The 23,094-nt window shown below is 44.8% G+C and overlaps 1 protein-coding gene across 1 annotated transcript in view; it reads right to left on the bottom strand.

The window, feature by feature from the left end:
* Positions 1-23,094, bottom strand: part of LOC129824059 (sickle tail protein-like) — a 58,684-nt gene that overhangs the window by 5,706 nt on the left and 29,884 nt on the right. The window contains 11 exon segments of the mRNA XM_055883352.1: positions 1,174-1,293; positions 5,933-6,103; positions 6,369-6,625; positions 6,831-7,122; positions 7,382-7,913; positions 8,005-8,152; positions 8,427-8,563; positions 10,191-10,363; positions 11,186-11,355; positions 11,517-11,644; positions 13,106-13,914. Of these exon segments, the coding sequence (XP_055739327.1) occupies positions 1,174-1,293; positions 5,933-6,103; positions 6,369-6,625; positions 6,831-7,122; positions 7,382-7,913; positions 8,005-8,152; positions 8,427-8,563; positions 10,191-10,363; positions 11,186-11,355; positions 11,517-11,644; positions 13,106-13,914 (2,937 nt within the window).

Genomic DNA, 23,094 nt, shown 5'->3' with positions numbered 1-23,094 from the left:
CATGAAAGAGAGAAGAAAACATGAGAAACACCAAACCTCTGGTCCCCAGGCCATTCTAGCAGCAATAACAAAACACAGCACTGAGTGGCAGTCAGACCAGTATTCAGAAGCACATTCAATCAAAAGCAAGCTCTAGATCCAAGCTTAGACCAGATTCAGAGGCTGATGAAGCTGTGAGCACAGACAGCCAGGCCCAAGATCAAATTTGTGTTAGAGGCTTAGATAAGCAGTGAATTAAAAATACAACCTTATTTACATAAGTATTCAGACCTTTTGCTATGACAATCGAAATTGAGCTCAGGTGCATCCCGTTTCAATTCAACATCCTTGAGATCTTTCTACAACTTGATTGGAGTCCACCTGTGGTCAATTCAATTGATTGGACATGATTTGATGATTTGGAAAGGCACACACCTGTCTATAAAAGGTCCCACAGTTGACAGTGCATGTCAGAGCAAAAACCAAGCCATGAGGTCGAAGGAATTATCCGTAGCGCTCCGAGACAGGATTGTGTCGAGGCACAGATCTGGGGAAGGGTACCAGAACAACTCTACAGCATTGAAAGTCCCCAATAACCCAGGGGCCTCCATCATTCTTAAATGGAAGAAGTTCGGAACCACCAAGACTCTTCCTAGAGCTGTCTGCCTGGCCAAATTGAGCAATCGGGGGAGAAGAGCCTTGGTCAGGGAGGTGACCAAAAACCCGATGGTCACTCTGATAGAGCTACAAAATTCTTCTGTGGAGATGGGAGAATCTTCCAGAAGGACAACCATCTCTACATTACACCACCAATCAGGCCTTTATGGTAGAGTGGCCAGACGGAAGCCACTCCTTAGTACCCAAGAAGACTTGAGGTTGTAATCGCTGCCAAAGATGCTTCAACAAAGTGCTGAGTAAAGGGTCTGAATACTTAAGTAAATGTGATATTTCAGTTTATAATTTTTTATACATTTGCTCAAATAAAAAAATACAATGTTTTTGCTTTGTGATTATGGGGAATTGTGTGTAGATTGATGAGGAAAAATAACAATTGAATCAATTTTAGAATAAGGCTGTAGCGTAATCAAGAGGTCTGAATACTTTCCGAATGCACTATATAAGCAATGAGTGCAGGCCTCAAGTCAGACCATAGGCACACCACACACAGGGGGTTAGTAATAGGGCATCTGTTACCTTAGGGACTTTGGGTGAGAGGGGGAGCTCTGGTTCTATTTGTCTGACTTGGGATGGAGTGCTTGTGAGGTCTACAACGCACTTTGTGCCTACATCTCTAAGAGTGCACTTCTGAAACACCTGAGGAGGTCAAAGTGCACTGATTAGATCACAGATTCCAGATTGCATGACAAGGGCTCTGTGGCTGTACAACAAAGGCTGAGTTAAATATCACACAATCTGATGTTTTTGGCTGCACTTATTCTCGTTCACACAAACATTACTCCATTGAACAACAGAAGGCGACATACATGTAAAGTGTTGGTCCCATGTTTCATGAGCTGAAATTAAAGATCCCAGGAATTTTTCATATGCACAAAAAGCTTATTTCTCTCAAATTTTGTGCTCAAATTTGTTTACATCCCTGTTAGTGAGCATTTTATCCTTCGCTAAAATAATACATCCACCTGACAGGTGTGGCATATCAAGAAGCTGATTAAACAGCATGATCATTACACAAGTGCACCTTGTGCTGAGGAAAATATAAGGCCACTTTTAAATGTGTAGTTTTGTCACACAACATAATGCCACAGATGTCTCAAGCCTTGAGGGAGCGTGCATTTGGCATGAATTTAGTGTTAATTTCTCTACTATAAGCCTTCAACGTCGTTTTAGAAAATGTGGCTGTACGTCCAATCGGCCTCACAACCGCAGACCACATGTGACCACGCCAGCCCAGGACTTCCACATCCGGCTTCTTCACCTGCGGGATTGTCGCCAACCCAGACAGCTGATGAAACTGTGGGTTTGCACAACAGAAAAATTTCTGCACAAACTGTCAGAAACCGGCTCAGGGAAGCTCATCTGTGTGCTCGTCATCCTCACCAGGGTTTTGACCTGACTGCAGTTCGGCGTAGTAACCAACTTCAGTGGGCAAATGCTCACCATCGATGGCCATTAGCACGCTGGAGAAGTGTGCTCTTCACGGATTAATTGCGATTTCAACTGTACTTGGCAGATGGCAGACAGCATGTATGGCGTTGTGTGGGCGAGTGGTTTGCTGATATCAACATTGTGAACAGTGTCCCATGGTGGCGGTGGGGTTATGGTATGGGCAGTCATAAGCTACGGACCACGAACACAATTGCATTTTATCGATGGCAAATTGAATGCACAGATATACTGTGACGAGATCCTGAGGCCCATTGTCATGCCATTCCGCTGTCATCACCTCATGTTTCAGCATGATAATGCTTGGCCCCATGTCGCAAGGATCTGTACACAATTCCAGGAAGCTGAAAATGTCCCAGTTCTTCCATGGCCCGCATACTCACCAGGCATGTCACCCGTTGAGCATGTTTGGGATGCTCTGGATCGACATGTATGACAGCGTGTTCCAGTTCCCACCAATATCCAGCAACTACGCACAGGGATTGAAGAGCAGTGGGACAATATTCCACAGGCCACAATCAACAGCCTGATCAACTTCATGCAAAGGAGATGTGCCGTTCTGCATGACGTATCTGTGAGCAACAGATACATATCTGTATTCCCAGTCATGTGAAATCCATAGGTCAGGGCCTAATTAATTTATTTCAATTGACTCAGTTCCTTATGTCAAGTGTAACTGGGGCGGCAGGTAGCCTTGGGCGTTGGGCCAGTAACCGAAAAGTTGCTGGATCGAATCCCTGAGCTGACAAGAGAAAAATATGTTGTTCTGCCCCTGAACAAGGCAGTTAACCCACTGTTCCTAGGCCGTCATTGTAAATAAGAATTGGTTCTGGACTGGCTTGCCTAGTTAAATAAAGGATAAAAATATATATAAGGAAAGATTGCAACATGCAAATTGTTGCATTTCTAATTTTGTTCAGTGTATTAATGCATGTACACTAGTGTTAATGTTTATGTTAAAAAGGTCCAAAATGGACAAATGCTTTGTACATTCATTATATAGACAAAAGTATGTGGACAACCCTTCAAATTAGTAGATTCGGCTATTTCAGCCACACCCATATCTGACAAGTGTATGAAATTGAACACACAGGCATGCAATCTCCATAGACAAGCATTGTCAGTAGAATGGCCCGTACTGAAGAGCTCAGTGACTTTCAACATGCAATCGTCATAGGATGCTACATTTCCAACAAGTCAGTTCGTTAAATTTCTGCCCTGCTAGAGCTGCCCCAGTCAACTGTAAGTGCTGTTATTATGACGTGGGAACATCTAGGAGCAACAATGGCTCAGCCTGAAAAGTGGTAGACCACACAAACTCACAGAACGGGACCGTGCTGAAATGTGTAGTGCGTAAAAATTGTCTGTCCTCGGTTAGAACACTCACTACAGAGTTCCAAACTGCCTCTGGAAGCAACGTCAGAACAATAACTATTTGTCAGGAGGTTCATGAAATGGGTTTCCTTGGCCGGGCAGCCTAAGATCACCATGCGCAATACCAAGCGTCGGCTGGAGTGGTGTAAAGCTCGCCACCATTGGACTCTGGAGCAGTGGAAATGTGTTCTCTGGAGTGATGAATCACGCTCACCATCTGGCAGTCCGACAGACAAATCTGGGTTTGGCGGATGCCAGGAGAACGCTACCTGTCCAAATGCATAGTGCCAACTGTAAAGTTGGGTGGAAGAGGAATAATGGTCTGGGGCTATTTTACATGGTTCGGGCTAGGCCCCTTAGTTCCAGTGAAGGGAAATCTTAATGCTACAGCATACAATGACATTCTAGACGATGCTGTGCTTCCAAGTTTTTGGCAACAGTTTGAGGAAGGCCCTTTCCTGTTTCAGCATGACAACGCCCCTTTGTTGGGATCGGTGTGGAAGAGCTAGACTGGCTTGCACAGAGCCCTGACCTCAAGCTCATCAAACACCTTTGGGATGAATTGGAACGCTGACTGCGAGCCAGGCCTAAATGCCCAACATCAGTGCCCAACCTCCCCAATGCTCTTGTGGCTGAATGGAAGCAAGTCCCTGCAGCAATGTTCCAACATCTAGTAGAAAGCCTTCCCAGAAGAGTGGAGGCTGTTATAGCAGCAAAGGAGGGACCAACTCCATATTAATGCCAGTGATTTTGGAATATTCGACGAGCAGGTGTCCACATACTTTTGGTCATGTAGTATATTTGTGGTATGTACAGTTGAAGTCGGAAGTTTACATACACTCAGTTAGGTTGGAGTCATTAAAACTTGTTTTTCAACCACTCCACACATTTCTTGTTAACAAAATATAGTTTTGGCAAGTCGGGTTAGGACATCTACTTTGTGCATGACACAAGTCATTTTTTCAACAATTGTTTACAGACAGATTATTTCACTGTTTCACAATTCCAGTGGGTCAGAAGTTTAATACACTAAGTTGACTGTGCCTTTAAACGGCTTGGAAAATTCCAGAAAATTATGTCCTGGCTTTAGAAGCTTCTGATAGGCTAATTGACATAATTTGAGTCAATTGGAGGTGTACCTGTGGATGTATTTCAAGGCCTACCTTCAAACTCAGTGCCTCTTTGCTTGACATTATGGGAAAATCAAAAGAAATCAGCCAAGACCTCAGAAAAAAACGTGTAGACCTCCACAAGTCTGGTTCATCCTTGGGAGCAATTTCCAAACGCCTTAAGATACCACGTTCATCTGTACAAACAATAGTACGCAAGTATAAACCACATTGGACCACGCAGCCGTCTTACCGCTTAGGAAGGAAACGGGGTTCTGTCTCCTAGAGATGAATGTACTTTGGTGCGAAAAGTGCAAATCAATCCCAGAACAACAGCAAAGGACCTTGTGAAGATGCTGGAGGAAACAGATACAAAAGTATCTATATCCATAGTAAAACGAGTCCTATATCAACATAACCGGAAAGGCCACTCAGCAAGGAAGAAGCCAGTGCTCCAAAACCGCCATAAAAAAGCCAAACTACGGTTTGCAACTGCACATGGGGCCAAAGATTGTACTTTTTGGAGAAATATACTCTGGTCTGATGAAACAAAAATAGAACTGTTTGGCCATAATGACCATCGGTATGTTTGGAGGAAAAAGGGGGATGCTTGCAAGCCGAAGAACACCATCCCAACTGAAGCACGGGGCGGGGGTGGCAGCATCATATTGTGGGGGTGCTTTGCTACAGGAGGGACTGGTGCACTTCACAAAATAGATGGCATCATGAGGGAGGAAAATTATGTGGATATATTGAAGCAACATCTCAAGACATCAGTCAGGAAGTTAAAGCTTGGTCGCAAATGGCTCTTCCAAATGGACAATGACCCCAAGCATACTTCCAAAGTTGTGGCAAAATGGCTTAAGGACAAAAAAGTAAATGTATTGGAGTGGCCATCACAAAGCCCTGACCTCAATCCTATAGAAAATGTGTGGGAAGAATTGAAAAAGCGTGTGCGAGTAAGGAGGCCTGCAAACCTGACTCAGTTACACCAGCTCTGTCTGGAGGAATGGGCCAAGACTCACCCAACTTATTGTGGCTACCCGAAACGTTTGACCCAAGTTAAAAAATTTAAAGGCAATGCTACCAAATACTAATTGAGTGTATGTAAACTTCTGACCCACTGAGAATGTGATGAAAGAAATAAAAGCTGAAATAAATAATTCTCTGTACTATTATTCTGACATTTCACATTCTTTAAATAAAGTGATGATCCTAACTGACCTAAGACCTGGAATTTTTACTTGGATTAAATGTCAGGAATTGTGAAAAACTGAGTTTAAATGCATTTGGCTAAGGTGTATGTAAACTTCCGACTTCAACTGTATCTGACAGTGTTAACTTACCTGTAGTTCCTTCATGAATGTATCCTCCTCCTCATCCTCTTCTTCATCCTCCTCTTCCTCTGGCTCAGCTGAGGCTGTGATAACAGATGTGGTTTGGGGTTTGGGCTTGACCTCTGGGGGCTGTCTGGTGGGTTTGAGACTGGGTTGAAGGAACACCTCCTCTTCATCGTCCTGAAGGGCATAGTAAAACACTGACTTGGAAACTGGAAAACTGTCTTGAATAAATTGACACTCTATCCCCCACTATGTCATATGTGCATAGTCTGCATACACTACTAAAGATTCCATTTGACTTGCAGTGTTACAAATATTATGTACATGAATGTTGGGTCACATGTTGAATGCTTATTTCTAGATACTGAGGTTATCCTTTCGAAGAAAAATGTCTTGGAATGCTGCTTGACTAGGGAAACTGCCAAACAAATTAGTCACACACCCGTGTGGTGGCAGCTTCCTTCCTGGTAGTAAATACGACTTCTCCAGACCTCCCTGTGGTCAGGCCTGGGCTTGATGGTGACGTGAAGAACCTCCGTGGTGGGGGCGGTGGAGGGGACTTCCCTGCTTTCTCTGGGCTGTTCCTCATCTCTCTCTCCACACTGGGCCTGCGAGGCTTCTCAACCATAGGCCTGTGTGGTCGCTCAGGGCTGCCCTGAACAGTCATCTCAGAAGTCACATTAGCTGGCTGATTGGGTTCTGTCAGACGACGACACACAGACACAGACAATGTACTGTATACTGTATAGAATGTACTGTACTTTACAAAACAGAAAATAATATTGATATATCTTCGCATTTAGTCAAGATACTAATGCTAAACTGAACCCAAATAAAACAGAACACATGTCCTTCCATAGTTTCCAACAATTTAATGGATCCATTAACTTCCAAAGTTTCTTACCTGGAAGAGATGCCTCAGTAGGTTGAGGAACATCCATCTCGTCTAGCAGTGGAGTGTTGAGGGGAATCTTTGGGTCTGGGAGGGTCTGGGGGAGAGATGGCTGGTCTGGAGCTAGGGGTGGATTGGGAAACTGAGACTCACTCCTCCCCGTCTCGGTCAACTCTAGGTCGGGGATGGCCCTCATTAAGCTGGCCTGGGCCTCCTGGAGAATCTGCTCAAACTGATTCCCAGCAGAGGTGGCTGATCTCTGTGGTGGCCTCCCCTCCTCCACGACCCCCTCTCTCTCTGCAGCCTATGTGGTGGGAGAGAGAGAGGCCCAGACATCTCAATTCATACCAATCTGAAATTTAGACACACTTTGCTGAGATTACTTTCTGAGAGAACTGGCAGAAGCCTATGATTAATCAGTTATACTATGCTCTGTGATTATATTACACAGTAAGTAACAGACCACTGAGGTTTATAGACACTCTCCAGTTCAACCTAAGACACCTTGTCTCATTAAAGTCAATTAGATAATTGCTGAGATTATATATCAGACGGATGACTACCTCGATGTCCATGACTCTGTTTTTGATGCTGCCCCTGTTGGTTTGGTTCTCCGCTGAGCCAGGTGGTTGTGTGGTGGTCTCAGTGCTGCTAGCCATGGGGGCTGGTCCATCTCCGCACCAGGTGATCATTCTCTTCTGCAGGGCAGGGCTGTTCTCCCGGCTGCGGGGACTGACCTTGGCCACGGTGGGGGAGTCTCGGCCATGGGTGGGAGTCAGCGGGGGGCTGGGGTGGTGGTGGTGCGGCAGGGCCACTGAGTGCTGACACGGTTGCATATTGACGGGAGAGCTCTTCACACGGTGGATGACGACAGGAGACGTGGGGGCCATGTCTGGCCTGACTGCGGGGTTCTGGCCCTGGAGCTGGGGTAGGGGCGGTCTGACAGAGGACCTGGGCTGAGGTTTGGGGGACTCCACGGTGGGGGGATTCCTCAGTGGGGGATCAGACTGGGCAATGGAAGGCTCTACAGCCTCCTCTATGAATGCTTTGGCTGCTCCAGGCTCGGGATCGTGAGGATGATTCTCTGTGACACATCTGAAGGGAACGCAACATGACTTTATTCGACTACTCAGATCATCAATCATCCTCTTACATGTTATGGAGGATATACAGGGGCAGCATGTACCTTCTGAGACCGCTGAGAGCTTCCGTCAAGGCTTTGACCCTCTTAAGCATGCTGTCCATCTTGTGAGGCTCCTCCTTCAGAAAGTGCACTGCCTCTACCTCCCCACGCAGAACTGTCCGCATCTTCCCCTGCAGGCTAGGAAACTCACCTGATGAAGGGAGGGAGGGAGAGGGGGAGGGAGGGAGGAGGTAGTTGGGCCATCAATCCAAATGTTGTCACACATTCAAAGAGGCATCAGCTAACCCTTACCTTAAAACATGACATAACTGGCTGTGAATAACTCTTGGATTTGATTAATTCTGCTACTGTGGCTGTGGAATAACTCCTGCTATCGGTAACTCTGAATCGCTTGCACAACATCTAACTTCTACCTGTGGTCAGTGATGTGCTAACCTCTAGCTGCAGCCCCAGACAGTGCTCACCTTTAAGCCCAGCCAAGACCTCTCCCACCCTCCTGAGGTTGACAGCTCCCTCCTCCACATCCCTGAGGGTGACTGACAGCTGACCTGGGGAAGAGGACAAGTCTCTTCTCAGACAGTCTACGTACTCCTCCAGCTCCCTGAGAGACATAGGTTAGGTTACACATCTGGCCATTACATTACAGTAAAAAGAATTGTCATGCTTGGAATGACAAGGAAAGATATTGGAGATTGGCCTGGCCCTATGTTATGATTGTGTTCACTGTGCAACGAATAAATTGTTCAGTTTTTCACTTCTCATAGCCACTGTAGTTTTTGCATGGTGATTTCTCCTAATGTAATAGCCAGCAATTGACAAGATGGCAGAAAACGTTGAGTTCATGACATGCAATTGATTTCAAACTTTTGCAGTATAATGTTATAGATAAGATCATGTATAAAAACCTAAGCTTCCCATTACCCTTCGATCCAGTTTTAAGCTAGCCCTGATGTTATGCCAGGAGGGAAGTTCAAACATAAAGATACACTGTTGCTGACAGAGTAGAAACCTGTTTGATATCCTCAGTCAGAAGCTGTTTGTTGACAACAGTCTGACAAGCACAGTCTCTGTGTCAGCTGCTGCAATCAAAATACTCAAAACAGGTGTTTAACAACCAGATGCAGAACAATGACCATGACTAATGTAAACTTATTTTAGTCAATTAAATTCCTGCTGAAATGGACGAATGTAAAATGACCATAATGGTTGGATTCTTCTGAAGCAACAATGCTTCATCCAAAGTCACAAAGCAAGTACATGCATGTCTGGACCTAAAAGGGACTCACTATCCAAAATAACAATGGTAAGCGTAAGAAAGTGTGACAAATAGCTGTTTCCCAATATCTGTTTTCCCATCCAAACAGTGCTCTCAAGATTACATAACAGCTATATACAGTACATGATAACAGTTGTTCAACAGGTTTTTTCTAACGCCCCCAGTGAGCCTATTCCCAAGATTAATTTAGTCCAATGAGCTGACATTGACTCCATTATCTATCTCTCCTATCACAGTCTGTAACACAGTCCCCCCAGATCACAAGGGAAACAGCCTCACTAGCATATTTAAACATTGTGCAACATTATTAGACATTTTTGCCAGAACACTAATGACTCATTCCATAGCTGGGATACTGTATGTACCACATTCCGGTCAGAGGAGGCTGGTGGGAGGAGCTATAGGAGGATGACTCATTTTTGCGTAACATTTGTTATATCACTGGAAACCGATTGCATAACCACAGTTGATTTATTAATCCCACTTTAGCTGAAACTAATTGCGTAATTATATTACTTCACATTTCAACATGAGATAACGCAGTTAGTTCACAATGTTAGTTTCAGCAGCTGCAGTTTTGCCACATAAAAAAAACAAATACGGCATCTGGAGCGGATTACAATCGTCTGATTACTGTTTATTGTTCCAATTGTGAATGTTGAAAGGCTACCTTAGCACATCAAATTAGAATTCTAATCCGATGCTTTAAAATCATAATATTTAAGTATGCAAGTAAGCATTTGGTTGGACGGTGTATACCATGTGTATCTTGTACATACGACTAATAACACTTGAAACTCGAACTTGAAACTAAGATCATATTATTTACAATTTTTTGACTAGCACCAATTAGTGTGCAAAAGTAAGATAGGCAAAATAAAGTCAATGCCCTCATTAAATGTCTATCCTGTCAATCAGTTTGTGGGGCTCTACAATACTTCCAAACCCTTACCTGAGCTGGGCTAGTACTCTCTCCTCCATGGCCAGGTACTTGTGTCTTTCCTCATCCACTGTGGTCCTCTGTCTCTGGGCAGGCTCTGTCTCATGCTGCTGTCTCTGTAAGGTCTCAGACAGCTCCTGCTCCGCTCTCTTCAGCATCACCCTCACACTGTCCTGGTTCTGCATCTGTGGATGGATCATCACACCCACTGGTCTCAGGACTCTCGGTGGTATTACAAACAGTATATCTAATGACTAATATACAGCTATTTGATGGATGAATGTGATGAAAAAAAAACTCCAAAAACGACAACATAAAAACCTAATTAAGATATACTGTATATATGCAGATTTGGATGATCGTGATGTGTGTCTTGAGTACCCAAAGCTGTTGATCACATACAATCACACACCTCATAAAAATATGCTGTGTACATGTCCAGGTAACTGACAAAATAATGGAAACACTTGAGTAAACAAGGGATAGAACGTCTATTCAAAGCAGGTTCTTCCAAACAGGTGTGGTTCCTGAGTTAATTAAGCAATTAATATCCCATCGTGTTCAGGGTCATGTATAAAAATGCTGGGCAGGCCATTATTTTGGCTACCATGGTTATGCCCCCATACAATGACAAGGACTCCATCCACAGGGCACGAGTGGTCACTGAATGGTTTGATGAACATGAAAACTATGTTAACCATATGCCATCGCCGTCTCAGTCACCAGATCTCAACCCAATTGAACACTTATAGGAGATTCTGGACTGGCGCCCGAGACAGCGTTTTCCACCACCATCAACAAAACACCAAATGATGGTGGAATAATGGAGTCACATCCCTCCAATAGAGTTCCAGATACTTGTAGAATCTATGCCGAGATCTATTGAAGCTGTTCTGGCACTTCATCAAGGCACTTTATTTAGGAGTTTCCTTTATTTTGGCAGAGTTACCTGTCCATTGTATCTATGCAGATAACGGATTCATGTAATGTGCAGGTGGCTTGACTACCTGTAGCTGTCTGAGTTGGTGCAGCTGCTGTCGCAGATCAGTGACATTCCTCCTGACAGTGGTCAGTGTGACCTGCAGGGCGAGGTCAGGGGGATGGGCCTGAGAGACTAGAGCACTGGCGGTGTCTGCCAGGAGGGCAGGGCTTCTGGCTGCAGGAACTGCTGACACTCCTACATATCAGATCAGTTAGACACAACTCTATGAGTAACTGTAATGTGTGATTAAAATAGGGAAGATACAAAATAACTTTCATTAACCATGTATGGAACAACAAAAAAACGAATACAACACTGACTTTGTAACACTAATATAGTTGTGTAATAACAGTTACCTGCACTATTGTTTACATGGAAAGGAGAAGCAGTCCTCCCATCTCTCTCAGCTGGCCCAATAAAAAGTGCATGCTGAACAAGGCCAGCAAGACTGGCGATCTGTTGTTCCATGGCCTTCATTCGCTCACTGCCAAAAAACAATACATGTTTGGCCCAAAACAATACTGTGCTGTGTAATTTGTATTTATTTTTTATATTTATTTAACCTTTATTCAACTAGGCAAATCAGTTAAGAACAAATTAGTATTTACAATGATGGCCTAGGAACAGTGGGTTAACTGCCTTGTTCAGAGGCAGAACAACAGATTTTTACCATGTCAGCTCTGGGATTAGATCCAGCAACCTTTCGGTTACTGGTCCACCGCTCTAACCACTAGGCTAACTGCCGCCCCAAACAATACATAGTTAACAATACAGCGCTATTTACTTCACAATACAGTGCTATGTAGTTCATAATACTGTACTATGTAGTTCATAATACTGTACTATGTAGTTCATAATACTGTACTATGTAGTTCATAATACTGTACTATGTAGTTCATAATACTGTGCTATGTAGTTCATAATACTGTGCTATGTAGTTCATAATACTGTACTATGTAGTTCATAATACTGTACTATGTAGTTCATAATACTGTACTATGTAGTTCATAATACTGTGCTATGTAGTTCATAATACTGTGCTATGTAGTTCATAATACTGTGCTATGTAGTTCATAATACTGTACTATGTAGTTCATAATACTGTGCTATGTAGTTCATAATACTGTGCTATGTAGTTCAAAATACTGTGCTATGTAGTTCATAATACTGTGCTATGTAGTTCATAATACTGTGCTATGTAGTTCATAATACTGTGCTATGTAGTTCATAATACTGTGCTATGTAGTTCATAATACTGTACTATGTAGTTCATAATTCTGTGCTATGTAGTTCCTAATACTGTGCTATTTAGTTCATAATACTGTGCTATGTAGTTCCTAATACTGTGCCATTTAGTTCATAATACTGTGCTATGCAGTTCATAATACTGTACTATGTAGTTCATAATACTGTGCTATGTAGTTCATAATACTGTACTATGTAGTTCATAATAATGTGCTATGTAGTTCATAATACTGTACTATGTAGTTCATAATACTGTGCTATGTAGTTCATAATACTGTGCTATTTAGTTCATAAGACTGTGCTATGTAGTTCATAATACTGTGCTATGTAGTTCATAATACTGTGCTATGTAGTTCATAATACTGTACTATGTAGTTCATAATACTGTGCTATGTAGTTCATAATACTGTGCTATGTAGTTCATAATACTGTGCTATGTAGTTCCTAATACTGTGCTATGTAGTTCATAATACTGTACTATGTAGTTCATAATACTGTGCTATGTAGTTCATAATACTGTGCTATGTAGTTCATAATACTGTGCTATGTAGTTCATAATACTGTGCTATTTAGTTCATAATACTGTGCTAGTGTATAACAATATTGTGCTATGTAGTACTGTGCTATGTTCATAAAACCCAAAGTTCAAGTGGTAGTTTGCCTCAGACTGCCCAGCCATGCTCTCTGTTATTTGTCTCACCTGGTCTGAGGGTCATTGGGGGTGAGGTGACCCTGGAACAATTTGTCCCCATGGTGCCCTGGGGAGAACTCCAGGAACACAGGAGAGGAGGACACAGAGGACACACTACCCCTGGTCCTGTTCACCACCTCCACAGTATTACCATTACTCTCCCTCCGCAGGGACCGGCGAATAGGAGACCCCCTCTCCGGGGCCACAGGGCCATGGTTGTCAATCATCCTGACCTCATTCACTCTGTGAGGGGAAGATGGTGGGGTTTTGGTGCCGAACGGCGGTAGTCCCTGGTTTTCACCATACCTCCGACACTTCTGCCTGTAGAGGGAGTGCTGCTGCTCTGGGTTCTCTGAATAGGAGGCTGTGGACTTGCCCGAAGCCCGGAGGAGGCCACCACCCATGTCGACCACGTCCCCCGTGTGGCTGCCCCCCTGTGAGGAGGCGATACTCAGCCGGCCCTCCTGGACAGCGTAGGGGTCAGTGACGTTGACATACAGCCCGTCGGCACGCACCAGCGCCATACTCTTACTGCTCAGGTCCTCATCAGGTTTGACGTCTCTTCTCTCCAGGATGGCACTGGGGCAGGGGGTGACGGACCTGCTGGGTGGCCCGCTGGACATGCTGGCCCTGGGGAGGGTGGCACTGCCTGGCACCCCTCCCCCAGCCTGGGGACCATAGGGGATCCTGGAGGGGGAGGAGGGCATGGAGCGGGCCATGGGGGGAGACATGGACCCCTGAATGGCGTGGACAGGAATGCGGGTGGATTGTAAAGTGTGGACAGGGCTATGACTTCCATACAGTATCTCTCTTGGTATCTGTAGACAGGAGGAAATTCAGAGAACATATCATCTTAAAGTCAATGGAAAGAGACTAGAAAAGCCTGCTAATACAAAACTTGATGAGCTATGCAGAGATTCTCAGTCATTAGGTTAGCGGTATGTTTGTGTCCTCAACAATACATCTATAAAAAACATCTTCTGTTGTCCCTGACTGTCATACATGTCAAAATATTACCTTCAAAATGACAAATCGCAGACAGAACGAGGATCTGTTTTGACAAAGGCCATATACAGAGTGTGAGAGAAACAGAGAGGAAAACCACATCCACAAAGGTTGAATGGTACCATAGCTAAACAACACTGTCATGCCTCGCCATGTACAGAGCAGACACAGAGCGTTTGTTGTGTTCACTATGAGTGCAGGACAAGATCAATATGCAGTATGAGGAACTCCCAACATGACCATTGCATTGACACATAATTCTCCCTGATCTGCCTCTTTGTCTGTACTCACTTCAGAACCTTTTCACAACAACGATCCAAAAAGATTGTTTACATCATCATACTGTCAAATAAAATGGACTCGTTTCTGTGAAACAGTCAATTAATGTTGATGTTTAAACGTACAGCATGGCTTTACGCTAACCTTTTTTACAAGGAGCAAGTGTGTGCCAAAGTTGAAAAATGTAAGAGCACACAAAGTAATCTTTGTAGTAATGGTGCAAGCATGGCAATCATGAATCTGCGCACAGTGTATTCTCCATGGCACTCACGGGCTGCGGTACAGTGAAGTAATCATTGTAACAATTATCATCTGGGTGATTTTTAAATAGGCACATATGTGAGTAAAATGGTTGCACCATAGAGCCCTCTGCAGATCACTGTACTGCAGCTAATCTAAGCAAATGTAGGCTAATAATTGAGGAAGATAATTTATTTTGTACACTCTAAGAAAAAAGGGTTTCAAAAGGGTTCTTCGGTAGATACCTTTTTGGTTCCAGGTAGAACTCTTTTAGGTTGTATGTATATAGAACCCTCTGTGGAAAGGGTTAAACCTGGAACCAAAAGGGTTTTACCTGGAACCAAAAATGGTTCTTCAAAGGGTTCTCATATGGGGACAGCTGAAAAACTCTTTTAGGTTCTAGATAGCACCTTTTTTAAAGAGTGTACATACACTTCAGATCATGTACTGTAGCAAATATAAGCAAAAGTACAGTAGCCTGATAGTTGACTGTAGAATCAAGAATATACTTCTTATAGTACTCACACTCTTCCTAATCCTCGTGCTACATGCTTTACCTTCAGCAGTTCAGCAGATTTGAACAGTGATAAGAGTTCTACAATGGTTGCATGATGCAAGAGGGGTGTGGGCTAACTTGGCTTTCTGCTTTTTCATTGGGATTGTTTATTCCCCCTTCATAAGGCGGCGTGTCATAACAGATACAACTGCAATTTGAATATTCCAGTATTAACCCTAGAGTCAAAGAGGTGACCTCATTTACAACGACCGCAAATAAAGTGAAATGGAGTATTAAACCGATTGTATTTTTATGCAAATAAGAGAGCAGCTCGTTCATACACAACAAGCCATCTGCTATGTTTGCTATAGTTATAGTATTTTGTGCATAATTCTAGCAGAATTATCTTCATGACCTTTTGAACTTAACATTGATACCACAATATTTCCACAACAAAGCACACATACATAGACATTTAACATACACTCTTATAAAAAAAAGGGTTCCAAAAGGGTTCTGTGGTTATTCCCATAGAACCCTTTTTGGTTCCAGGTAGAACTCTTTTGGGTTCCATGTAGAACCGTCTGTGGAAAGGGTTCTACATGGAACTCAAAAGGGTTCTACCTGGAACCAAAAGGGTTCTACCTGGAACTAAAAAAGGGTTCTTCTAAGGGTTCTCCTACGGGGACAGCTGAAAAACCCTCTAGGCCTGCTACAATGGAAATATTTTCAATCTTGTTTCCCCCATTAACCTTTGCTCATCCTGTGATAAAACAACAAGAGTGCCTCAAACAGGAAATATTTTTACATTAAGGCATTATTGTCACGTTCTGACCTTAGTTCGTTTGTTATTTCTTTGTTTTAGTATGGTCAGGGCGTGAGTTGGGTGGGTTATCTATGTTCATTTTTCTATGTTGTTTTTTTTGGTTTGGCCTGGTATGATTCTCAATCAGAGGCAGGTGTCGTTAGTTGTCTCTGATTGAGAATCATACTTCGGTAACCTTTTTTCACCTGGGTTTCGTGGGTGGTTGTTTTCTGTGTCTGTGTGTTCCACACGGAACTGTTTCGGTTTTCGTTCGTTCACTTTATTGTTTTGTATTTCAGTGTTCAGTTTGATCCATTAAATATTCATCATGAACACTTACCACGCTGCGCTTTGGTCCTCCTCTCTTTCTCCCAACGAAGATCGTTACAATTATTAATGTTATCTGCTCAGAAATACCCCAAAACACATACCTCATCTATGGAACAACATGCTGGGCTGACCACCAGTGGGTACAGTAATAAACTTAAACAAAGCCACATTTTCAAGCTGCGATGCATTCCAGACCAGTGCAAAAGTGAGATCATCTTTCATCCATGGGGCCTAACAGTCTCTGTCTATCTATATCTGAGGTGATCTCTCATAGGAGAAGAAGATCTGCGCTACCACTAAACTCACGTAAATACTCTGATCATACAGTGAGGTGAGCCTGATTTAAGGTGCGAGTTAAATCAAGTAGATCGGAGGATCAATCTGAGGATGATCAGTCAGGCTCTTCCTCTGGTGGAGGTTCGACGCGGTAAGTCTATCCATCAATCTAACAGGCCGCTCTGAAAACAACAGAGCAACAGGACATCGGATCCCTCTGCATTACTTCTCAGACCACAAAACAACGTGCTGAAAACAACACCCACCGAAGGAATTTGAGCTCTTTCCCAGTAGGATTAGATGCCTCCCAATCCCTCATGGCACCCTGGCTCTGTGATAAAGCTGATAGTTGGAAAAGAGAGACTCTTCTCAAGCCTCTACGGCCCCATCCAGTGCCCAGTCCCTGACAGCTGCTGAGAAATATAATGCAAATATGCCATTGTGTAATGCAGCAGGATATGAATAACACACGGTACTCTTTGTCAGACATATCCAAACACAGCTTCAAATCAAATCAAATTGTATTTGTCACATACACCGAATACAACCTTACAGTGGAATGCTTACTTACAAGCCCTTAACCAACAATGCAGTTTTAAGACAAATACCTAAAAAACCTAAGAAATAAAAGTAACAAATAATTAAAGAGCAGCAGTAAAATAACAATAGCATGGCTATATACAGGGGGTACCGGTACAGGGTCAATGTGCGAGGGCACCGGTTAGCTGAGGTAATTGAGGAATATGTACATATGGACTATGTCACTATATTGTAGACAGCCACTATCTGGAGAAAGAAACAAGATACAATATCATATGACTTTCAACAGTTTGTTGAGACACATCTTATGTGGCTCTGGTATTACTTTACTGTCACGCCCTGACTTTAGAGATCTTTTTTATGTCTCTATTTTGGTTTGGTCAGGGCGTGAGTTGGGGTGGGTATTCTATGTTCTATGTTTTTTAGTTCTATGTTTTGGCCGGGTAGGGTTCTCAATCAGGGACAGCTGTCTATCGTTGTCTCTGATTGAGAACCAAACTTAGGCTGCCCCTTTTCCCACCTGTGTTTGTGGGAAGTTGACTTTGTTTAGGGAACATGGCCTTTAGCTTCACGGTTTGTTTTTGTAGTGTTTATTGTTTTGTTCGGCGTCATTTTTATTAATAAAAAGGAAAATGTACGCTCACCACACTGCACCTTGGTCCTCTTCTTTTAACGGCCGTGACATTTACTCTGGCTTTCTTTCTATATGACATGAACTAAATCAGTGGCGGTCAATAATATCCTAATGTAACTATGTCATTGACATTTTGTTGCTGTAATAGAAGTACAGAAAATTCTACTGTAAATACTTGTCATTTCTAATCCAGAATGGGAGCTTGCCTCGAAAGGATCGACACAGTAGATATTACATTAATACATGTAGCATGGTTTCAATTCAGTCCAATATAGTGATCCTATAACATGGCTAATGTGATTATTGGATAAAAGACAGTTATGAGAAGAGTGAGTTTATCATATTATCAGGATCATGGTATACTGACTGGTACTACAGGAGATTCCTGTCATGTGAGAGAGGAGTTCCTGAAAACAGAAAGCTTGATCGTGATACCTCAGAGTAAAACAAAAAAATGCTAATAGTAAAAAGACTGACATTTCCTAAAAAGGATCAAATTTCATCAAGATCGTCTGCCCAGTGGATTCTAGAGGCTCCAGGATATTGGTTCCTCTGACTAGGAATCTCAACATCAGCAGGAAACCAATGCAGAGGGGCATCATAACTGCTTTTTAGGGTATACCCAAACACATAAGAAAAACCCTGCTTCTGATCCTGCTTCTGATCCTGCTTCTGCTACAGTCGAGAATAAACAAGGCTGCTTTTATCCCTGTGTGTCTCAGCATGATGAGCTACGGGCCCCTGCAGAGGTGCAAAGAAGATTTACTTTGAAGTACTACTTAAGTAGTTCTTTGAGGTATCTGCAATTTACTATTTATATTTCTGACAACTTTTACTTTTACTTCAATACATTCCTATATAAATGAATGTACATTTTCCTCCATACATTTTCCCTGACACCCAAAAGTACTTGTTATATTTTGAATGCTTAGAAGGACAGGAAAATAGTCCAATTAATGCACTTATTAAGAGAACATCCCTGGTCATCCCTACTGCCTCTGCATGTGTTTAAACACACGCTTCGTTTGTAAATAATGTCTGAGTGTTGGAGTGTGCCATTGGCTATCCATAATAAAAAAATAAATGGTGCCATCTGATTTGCTTAAAATAAGGATTTTGAAATAATTTAGACTTTTACTTTTGATACGTACAGTACGTACACTACCGTTCAAAAGTTTGGGGTCACTTACACATTTTTTGTCCATTAAAATAACATCAAATTGTGTAACGGTCCTGACCTGTTTTATGTTGTTTTTTATGTGTTTATGGTCAGGGCATGTGTTTTGGGTGGGCAGTCTATGTTATCTGTTTCTATGTTGGTTTTGGGTTGCCTGGTATGGCTCTTGATTAGAGGCAGGTGGTTTGCGTTTTCCTCTAATTAAGAGTCATATTTAGGTAGGGCGTTCTCACTGTTTGTTTGTGGGTGATTGTCTCCTGTGTCGTGTCGATGTATGTACCATACGGGACTGTTTGGCTGTTCGTTTTCGTTTCGATGTCGTCTGTTTCCTGTCCGTGAGTTTACGTGTAGTTATGTAAGTTTATGTTCAGGTTTCGTCAACGTCGTTTTCTTGTTTTGTAAATTTGAAAGTGTTTTGTGTTTCGTGTTGCCATCGTCGTATTTAAAATAAAAGATGGCTTATTTCCCTGAAGCTGCATTTTGGTCTGAAGATCCTTCTCTCCTCACCTCGTCCGAGGATGAGGAGAGAGACAGCCCTTACAGAATCACCCACCATACCAGAGCCAAGCAGCGGAGTCAACGGAGAAAGGGACAAGAAAAGAAGGAGCAATGGACATGGGACGATATATTGGACGGAAAGGGTTGCTACACATGGGAGGAGATCCTGGCTGGTAGGGATCGCCTCCCATGGGAACAGCTGGAGGCACTGAGGAGAGCAGAGGCTACCGGAGAGAGGAACCGGAGCTATGAGGGAACGCGTCTGGCACGGAAGCCCAAAAAGCCCGTAAGTAACTCCCAAAAATTTCTTGGGGGGGGCTAGGAGGTAGTGGGCCAAGGGCAGGTAGGAGACCTGCGCCCACTTCCCAGGCTTACCGTGGAGAGCGGGAGTACGGGCAGGCGCCGTGTTACGCAGTAGAGCGCACGGTGTCTCCTGTACGAGTGCATAGCCCAGTGCGGGTTATTCCACCTCCCCGCACTGGTAGGGCTAGATTGGGTATTGAGCCAGGTGTCATGAGGCCGGCTCAACGCGTCTGGTCTCCAGTGTGTCTCCTCGGGCCGGCATACATGGCACCTGCCTTACGCATGGTTTCCCCGGTTCGCCTACATAGCCCGGTGCGGGTTATTCCACCTCCCCGCACTGGTCGGGCAACCGGGAGTATTCAACCAGGTAAGGTTGGGCAGGCTCAATGCTCAAGAGTGCCAGTACGCCTCCACGGTCCGGTATTTCCGGCGCCACCTCCCCGCCCCAGCCTAGTACCTACAGTGTCTACACTACGCACTAGGCTACCAGTGCGTATCCTGAGCCCTGTTCCTCCTCCACGCACTCTCCCTGTAGTGCGTGTATCTAGCCCGGTGCCTCCAGTTCCGGCACCACGCACTAAGCCACCTGTGCGTCTCCAGAGCCCTAAACACACTGTATCTTCTCCCCCTACTAATCCTGATGTGCTTGTCCTCAGCCCGGTGTCACCAGTGCCGGTACCTCGCATCAGGTATAGAGTGGGCTTTGAGAATGCAGTGTGCCCTGTCCCTGCTCCCCGCACTAGTAGGAAGGTGCTTATCCTTAGCCCGGTGCCTCCAGTTCCGGCACCACGCACCAGGTCTACAGTGCGCCGTATCCGGCCAGAGCCATCCGTCTCCCCAGCGCCATCTGAGCCATCCGTCTCCCCAGCGCCATCTGAGCCATCCGTCTCCCCAGCGCCATCTGAGCCATCCGTCTCCCCAGCGCCGTCTGAGCCATCCGTCTGCCAGGAGCCTGCAAAGCCGCCCGTCTGCCATGAGCCTGCAAAGCCGCCCGTCTGCCATGAGCCTACAGAGCCATCCGCCAGACAGGAGCCGCTAGAGCCGTCAGCCAGACAGGAGCCGCTAGAGCCGCCCGCCAGACAGGATCTGCCAGAGCCGCCAACCAGACAGGATCTGCCAGAGCCGCCAACCAGACAGGATCTGCCAGAGCCGCCAACCAGACAGGATCTGCCAGAGCCGCCAGCGAGCCATGAGCAGCCAGAGCCGTCAGAGAGCCATGAGCTGCCAGAGCCGTCGGAGAGCCATGAGCTGCCAGAGCCGTCGGAGAGCCATGAGCAGCCAGAGCCGTCAGAGAGCCATGAGCAGCCAGAGCCGTCAGAGAGCCATGAGCAGCCAGAGCCGTCAGAGCGCCATGAGCGTCGAGAGCCGTCAGAGCGCCATGAGCGTCGAGAGCCGTCAGAGCGCCATGAGCGTCGAGAGCCGTCAGCCTGCCATGAGCGTCGAGAGCCGTCAGCCTGCCATGAGCGTCGAGAGCCGTCAGCCTGCCATGAGCGTCGAGAGCCGTCAGCCTGCCATGAGCGTCGAGAGCCGTCAGCCTGCCATGAGCGTCGAGAGCCGTCAGCCTGCATAGACCTGCCAGAGTCCCTCAGCCAGGATCTGCCAGAGTATATCAGCCGGGACCTGCCCCTTGTCCCGGTGTTGCCCCTTGTCCCGGTGTTGCCCCTTGTCCCGGTGTTGCCCCTTGTCCCGGTGTTGCCCCCTGTCCTGGTGCTGCCCCTTGTTCCGGTGCTGCCCTTTATCCTGGTGCTGCCCCTTATCCTGGTGCTGCCCCTTGTCCCGGTGCTGCCCCTTGTCCCGGTGCTGCCCCTTGTCCCGGTGCTGCCCCTTGTCCCGGTGCTGCCCCTTGTCCCGGTGCTGCCCCTTGTCCCGGTGCTGCCCCTTGTCCCGGTGCTGCCCCTTGTCCCGGTGCTGCCCCTTCTCCTGGTGCTGGCCGTTTATTTAGGGGATGTGAGTTTTAGGGTGGTCATTGGGAGGGGAACACAGAAGCAGGGAGTGACTATGGTTGTGTGGGGACAGCGTCCTGAGCCGGAGCCACCACCGTGGTCAACTGCTCACACAGACCCTCCCCTGGACTTTGTGCTGGTGCGCCCGGCGTTCGCACCTTGAGGGGGGGGTTCTGTAACGGTCCTGACCTGTTTTATGTTGTTTTTTATGTGTTTATGGTCAGGGCATGTGTTTTGGGTGGGCAGTCTATGTTATCTGTTTCTATGTTGGTTTTGGGTTGCCTGGTATGGCTCTTGATTAGAGGCAGGTGGTTTGCGTTTTCCTCTAATTAAGAGTCATATTTAGGTAGGGCGTTCTCACTGTTTGTTTGTGGGTGATTGTCTCCTGTGTCGTGTCGATGTATGTACCATACGGGACTGTTTGGCTGTTCGTTTTCGTTTCGATGTCGTCTGTTTCCTGTCCGTGAGTTTACGTGTAGTTATGTAAGTTTATGTTCAGGTTTCGTCAACGTCGTTTTCTTGTTTTGTAAATTTGAAAGTGTTTTGTGTTTCGTGTTGCCATCGTCGTATTTAAAATAAAAGATGGCTTATTTCCCTGAAGCTGCATTTTGGTCTGAAGATCCTTCTCTCCTCACCTCGTCCGAGGATGAGGAGAGAGACAGCCCTTACAAATTGATCAGAAATACAGTGTAGACATTGTTAATGTTGTAAATGACTATTGTAGCTGGAAACGGCATATTTTTTTATGGTATATCTACATAGGCGTACAGAGGCCCATTATCAGCAACCATCACTCCTGTGTTCCAATGGCACGTTGTGTTAGCTAATCCAAGTTTATCATTTTAAAAGGCTAATTGATCATTAGAAAACCCTTTTGCAATTATATTAGCACAGCTGAAAACTGTTGTGCTAATTAAAGAAGAAATAAAACTGGACTTCTTTAGACTAGTTGAGTATCTGGAGCATCAGATTTTATGGGTTTGATTACAGGCTCAAAATGACCAAAAACAAAGACCTTTCTTCTGAAACTCATCAGTCTATTCTTGTTCTGAGAAATTAAGGCTATTCCATGCGAGAAATTGCCAAGAAACTGAAGATCTCGTACAACGCTGTGTACTACTCCCTTCACAGAACAGCACAAACTGGCTCTAATCAGAATAGAAAGAGGAGTGGGAGGCCCCGGTGCACAATTGAGCAAGATGACAAGTACATTAGAGTGTCTAGTTTGAGAACAGAGGCCTCACAAGTCCTCAACTGGCAGCTTCCTTAAATAGTACCCGCAAAACAACAGTGAAGAGGCGACTGCGGGATGCTGGCCTTCAAGGCAGAGTTCCTCTGTCCAGTGTCTGTGTTCTTTTGCCCATCTTAATATTTTATTTTTATTGGCCAGTCTGAGATATGGCTTTTACTTTGCAACTCTGCCTAGAAGGCCAGCATCCCGGAGTAGCCTCTTTACTGTTGACGTTGAGACT

This window comes from Salvelinus fontinalis, chromosome 26 (assembly GCF_029448725.1).
Source record: "Salvelinus fontinalis isolate EN_2023a chromosome 26, ASM2944872v1, whole genome shotgun sequence".
Taxonomy (NCBI): Eukaryota; Metazoa; Chordata; class Actinopteri; order Salmoniformes; family Salmonidae; genus Salvelinus; species Salvelinus fontinalis.
This window is presented reverse-complemented; position numbering and strand designations above follow the sequence as displayed.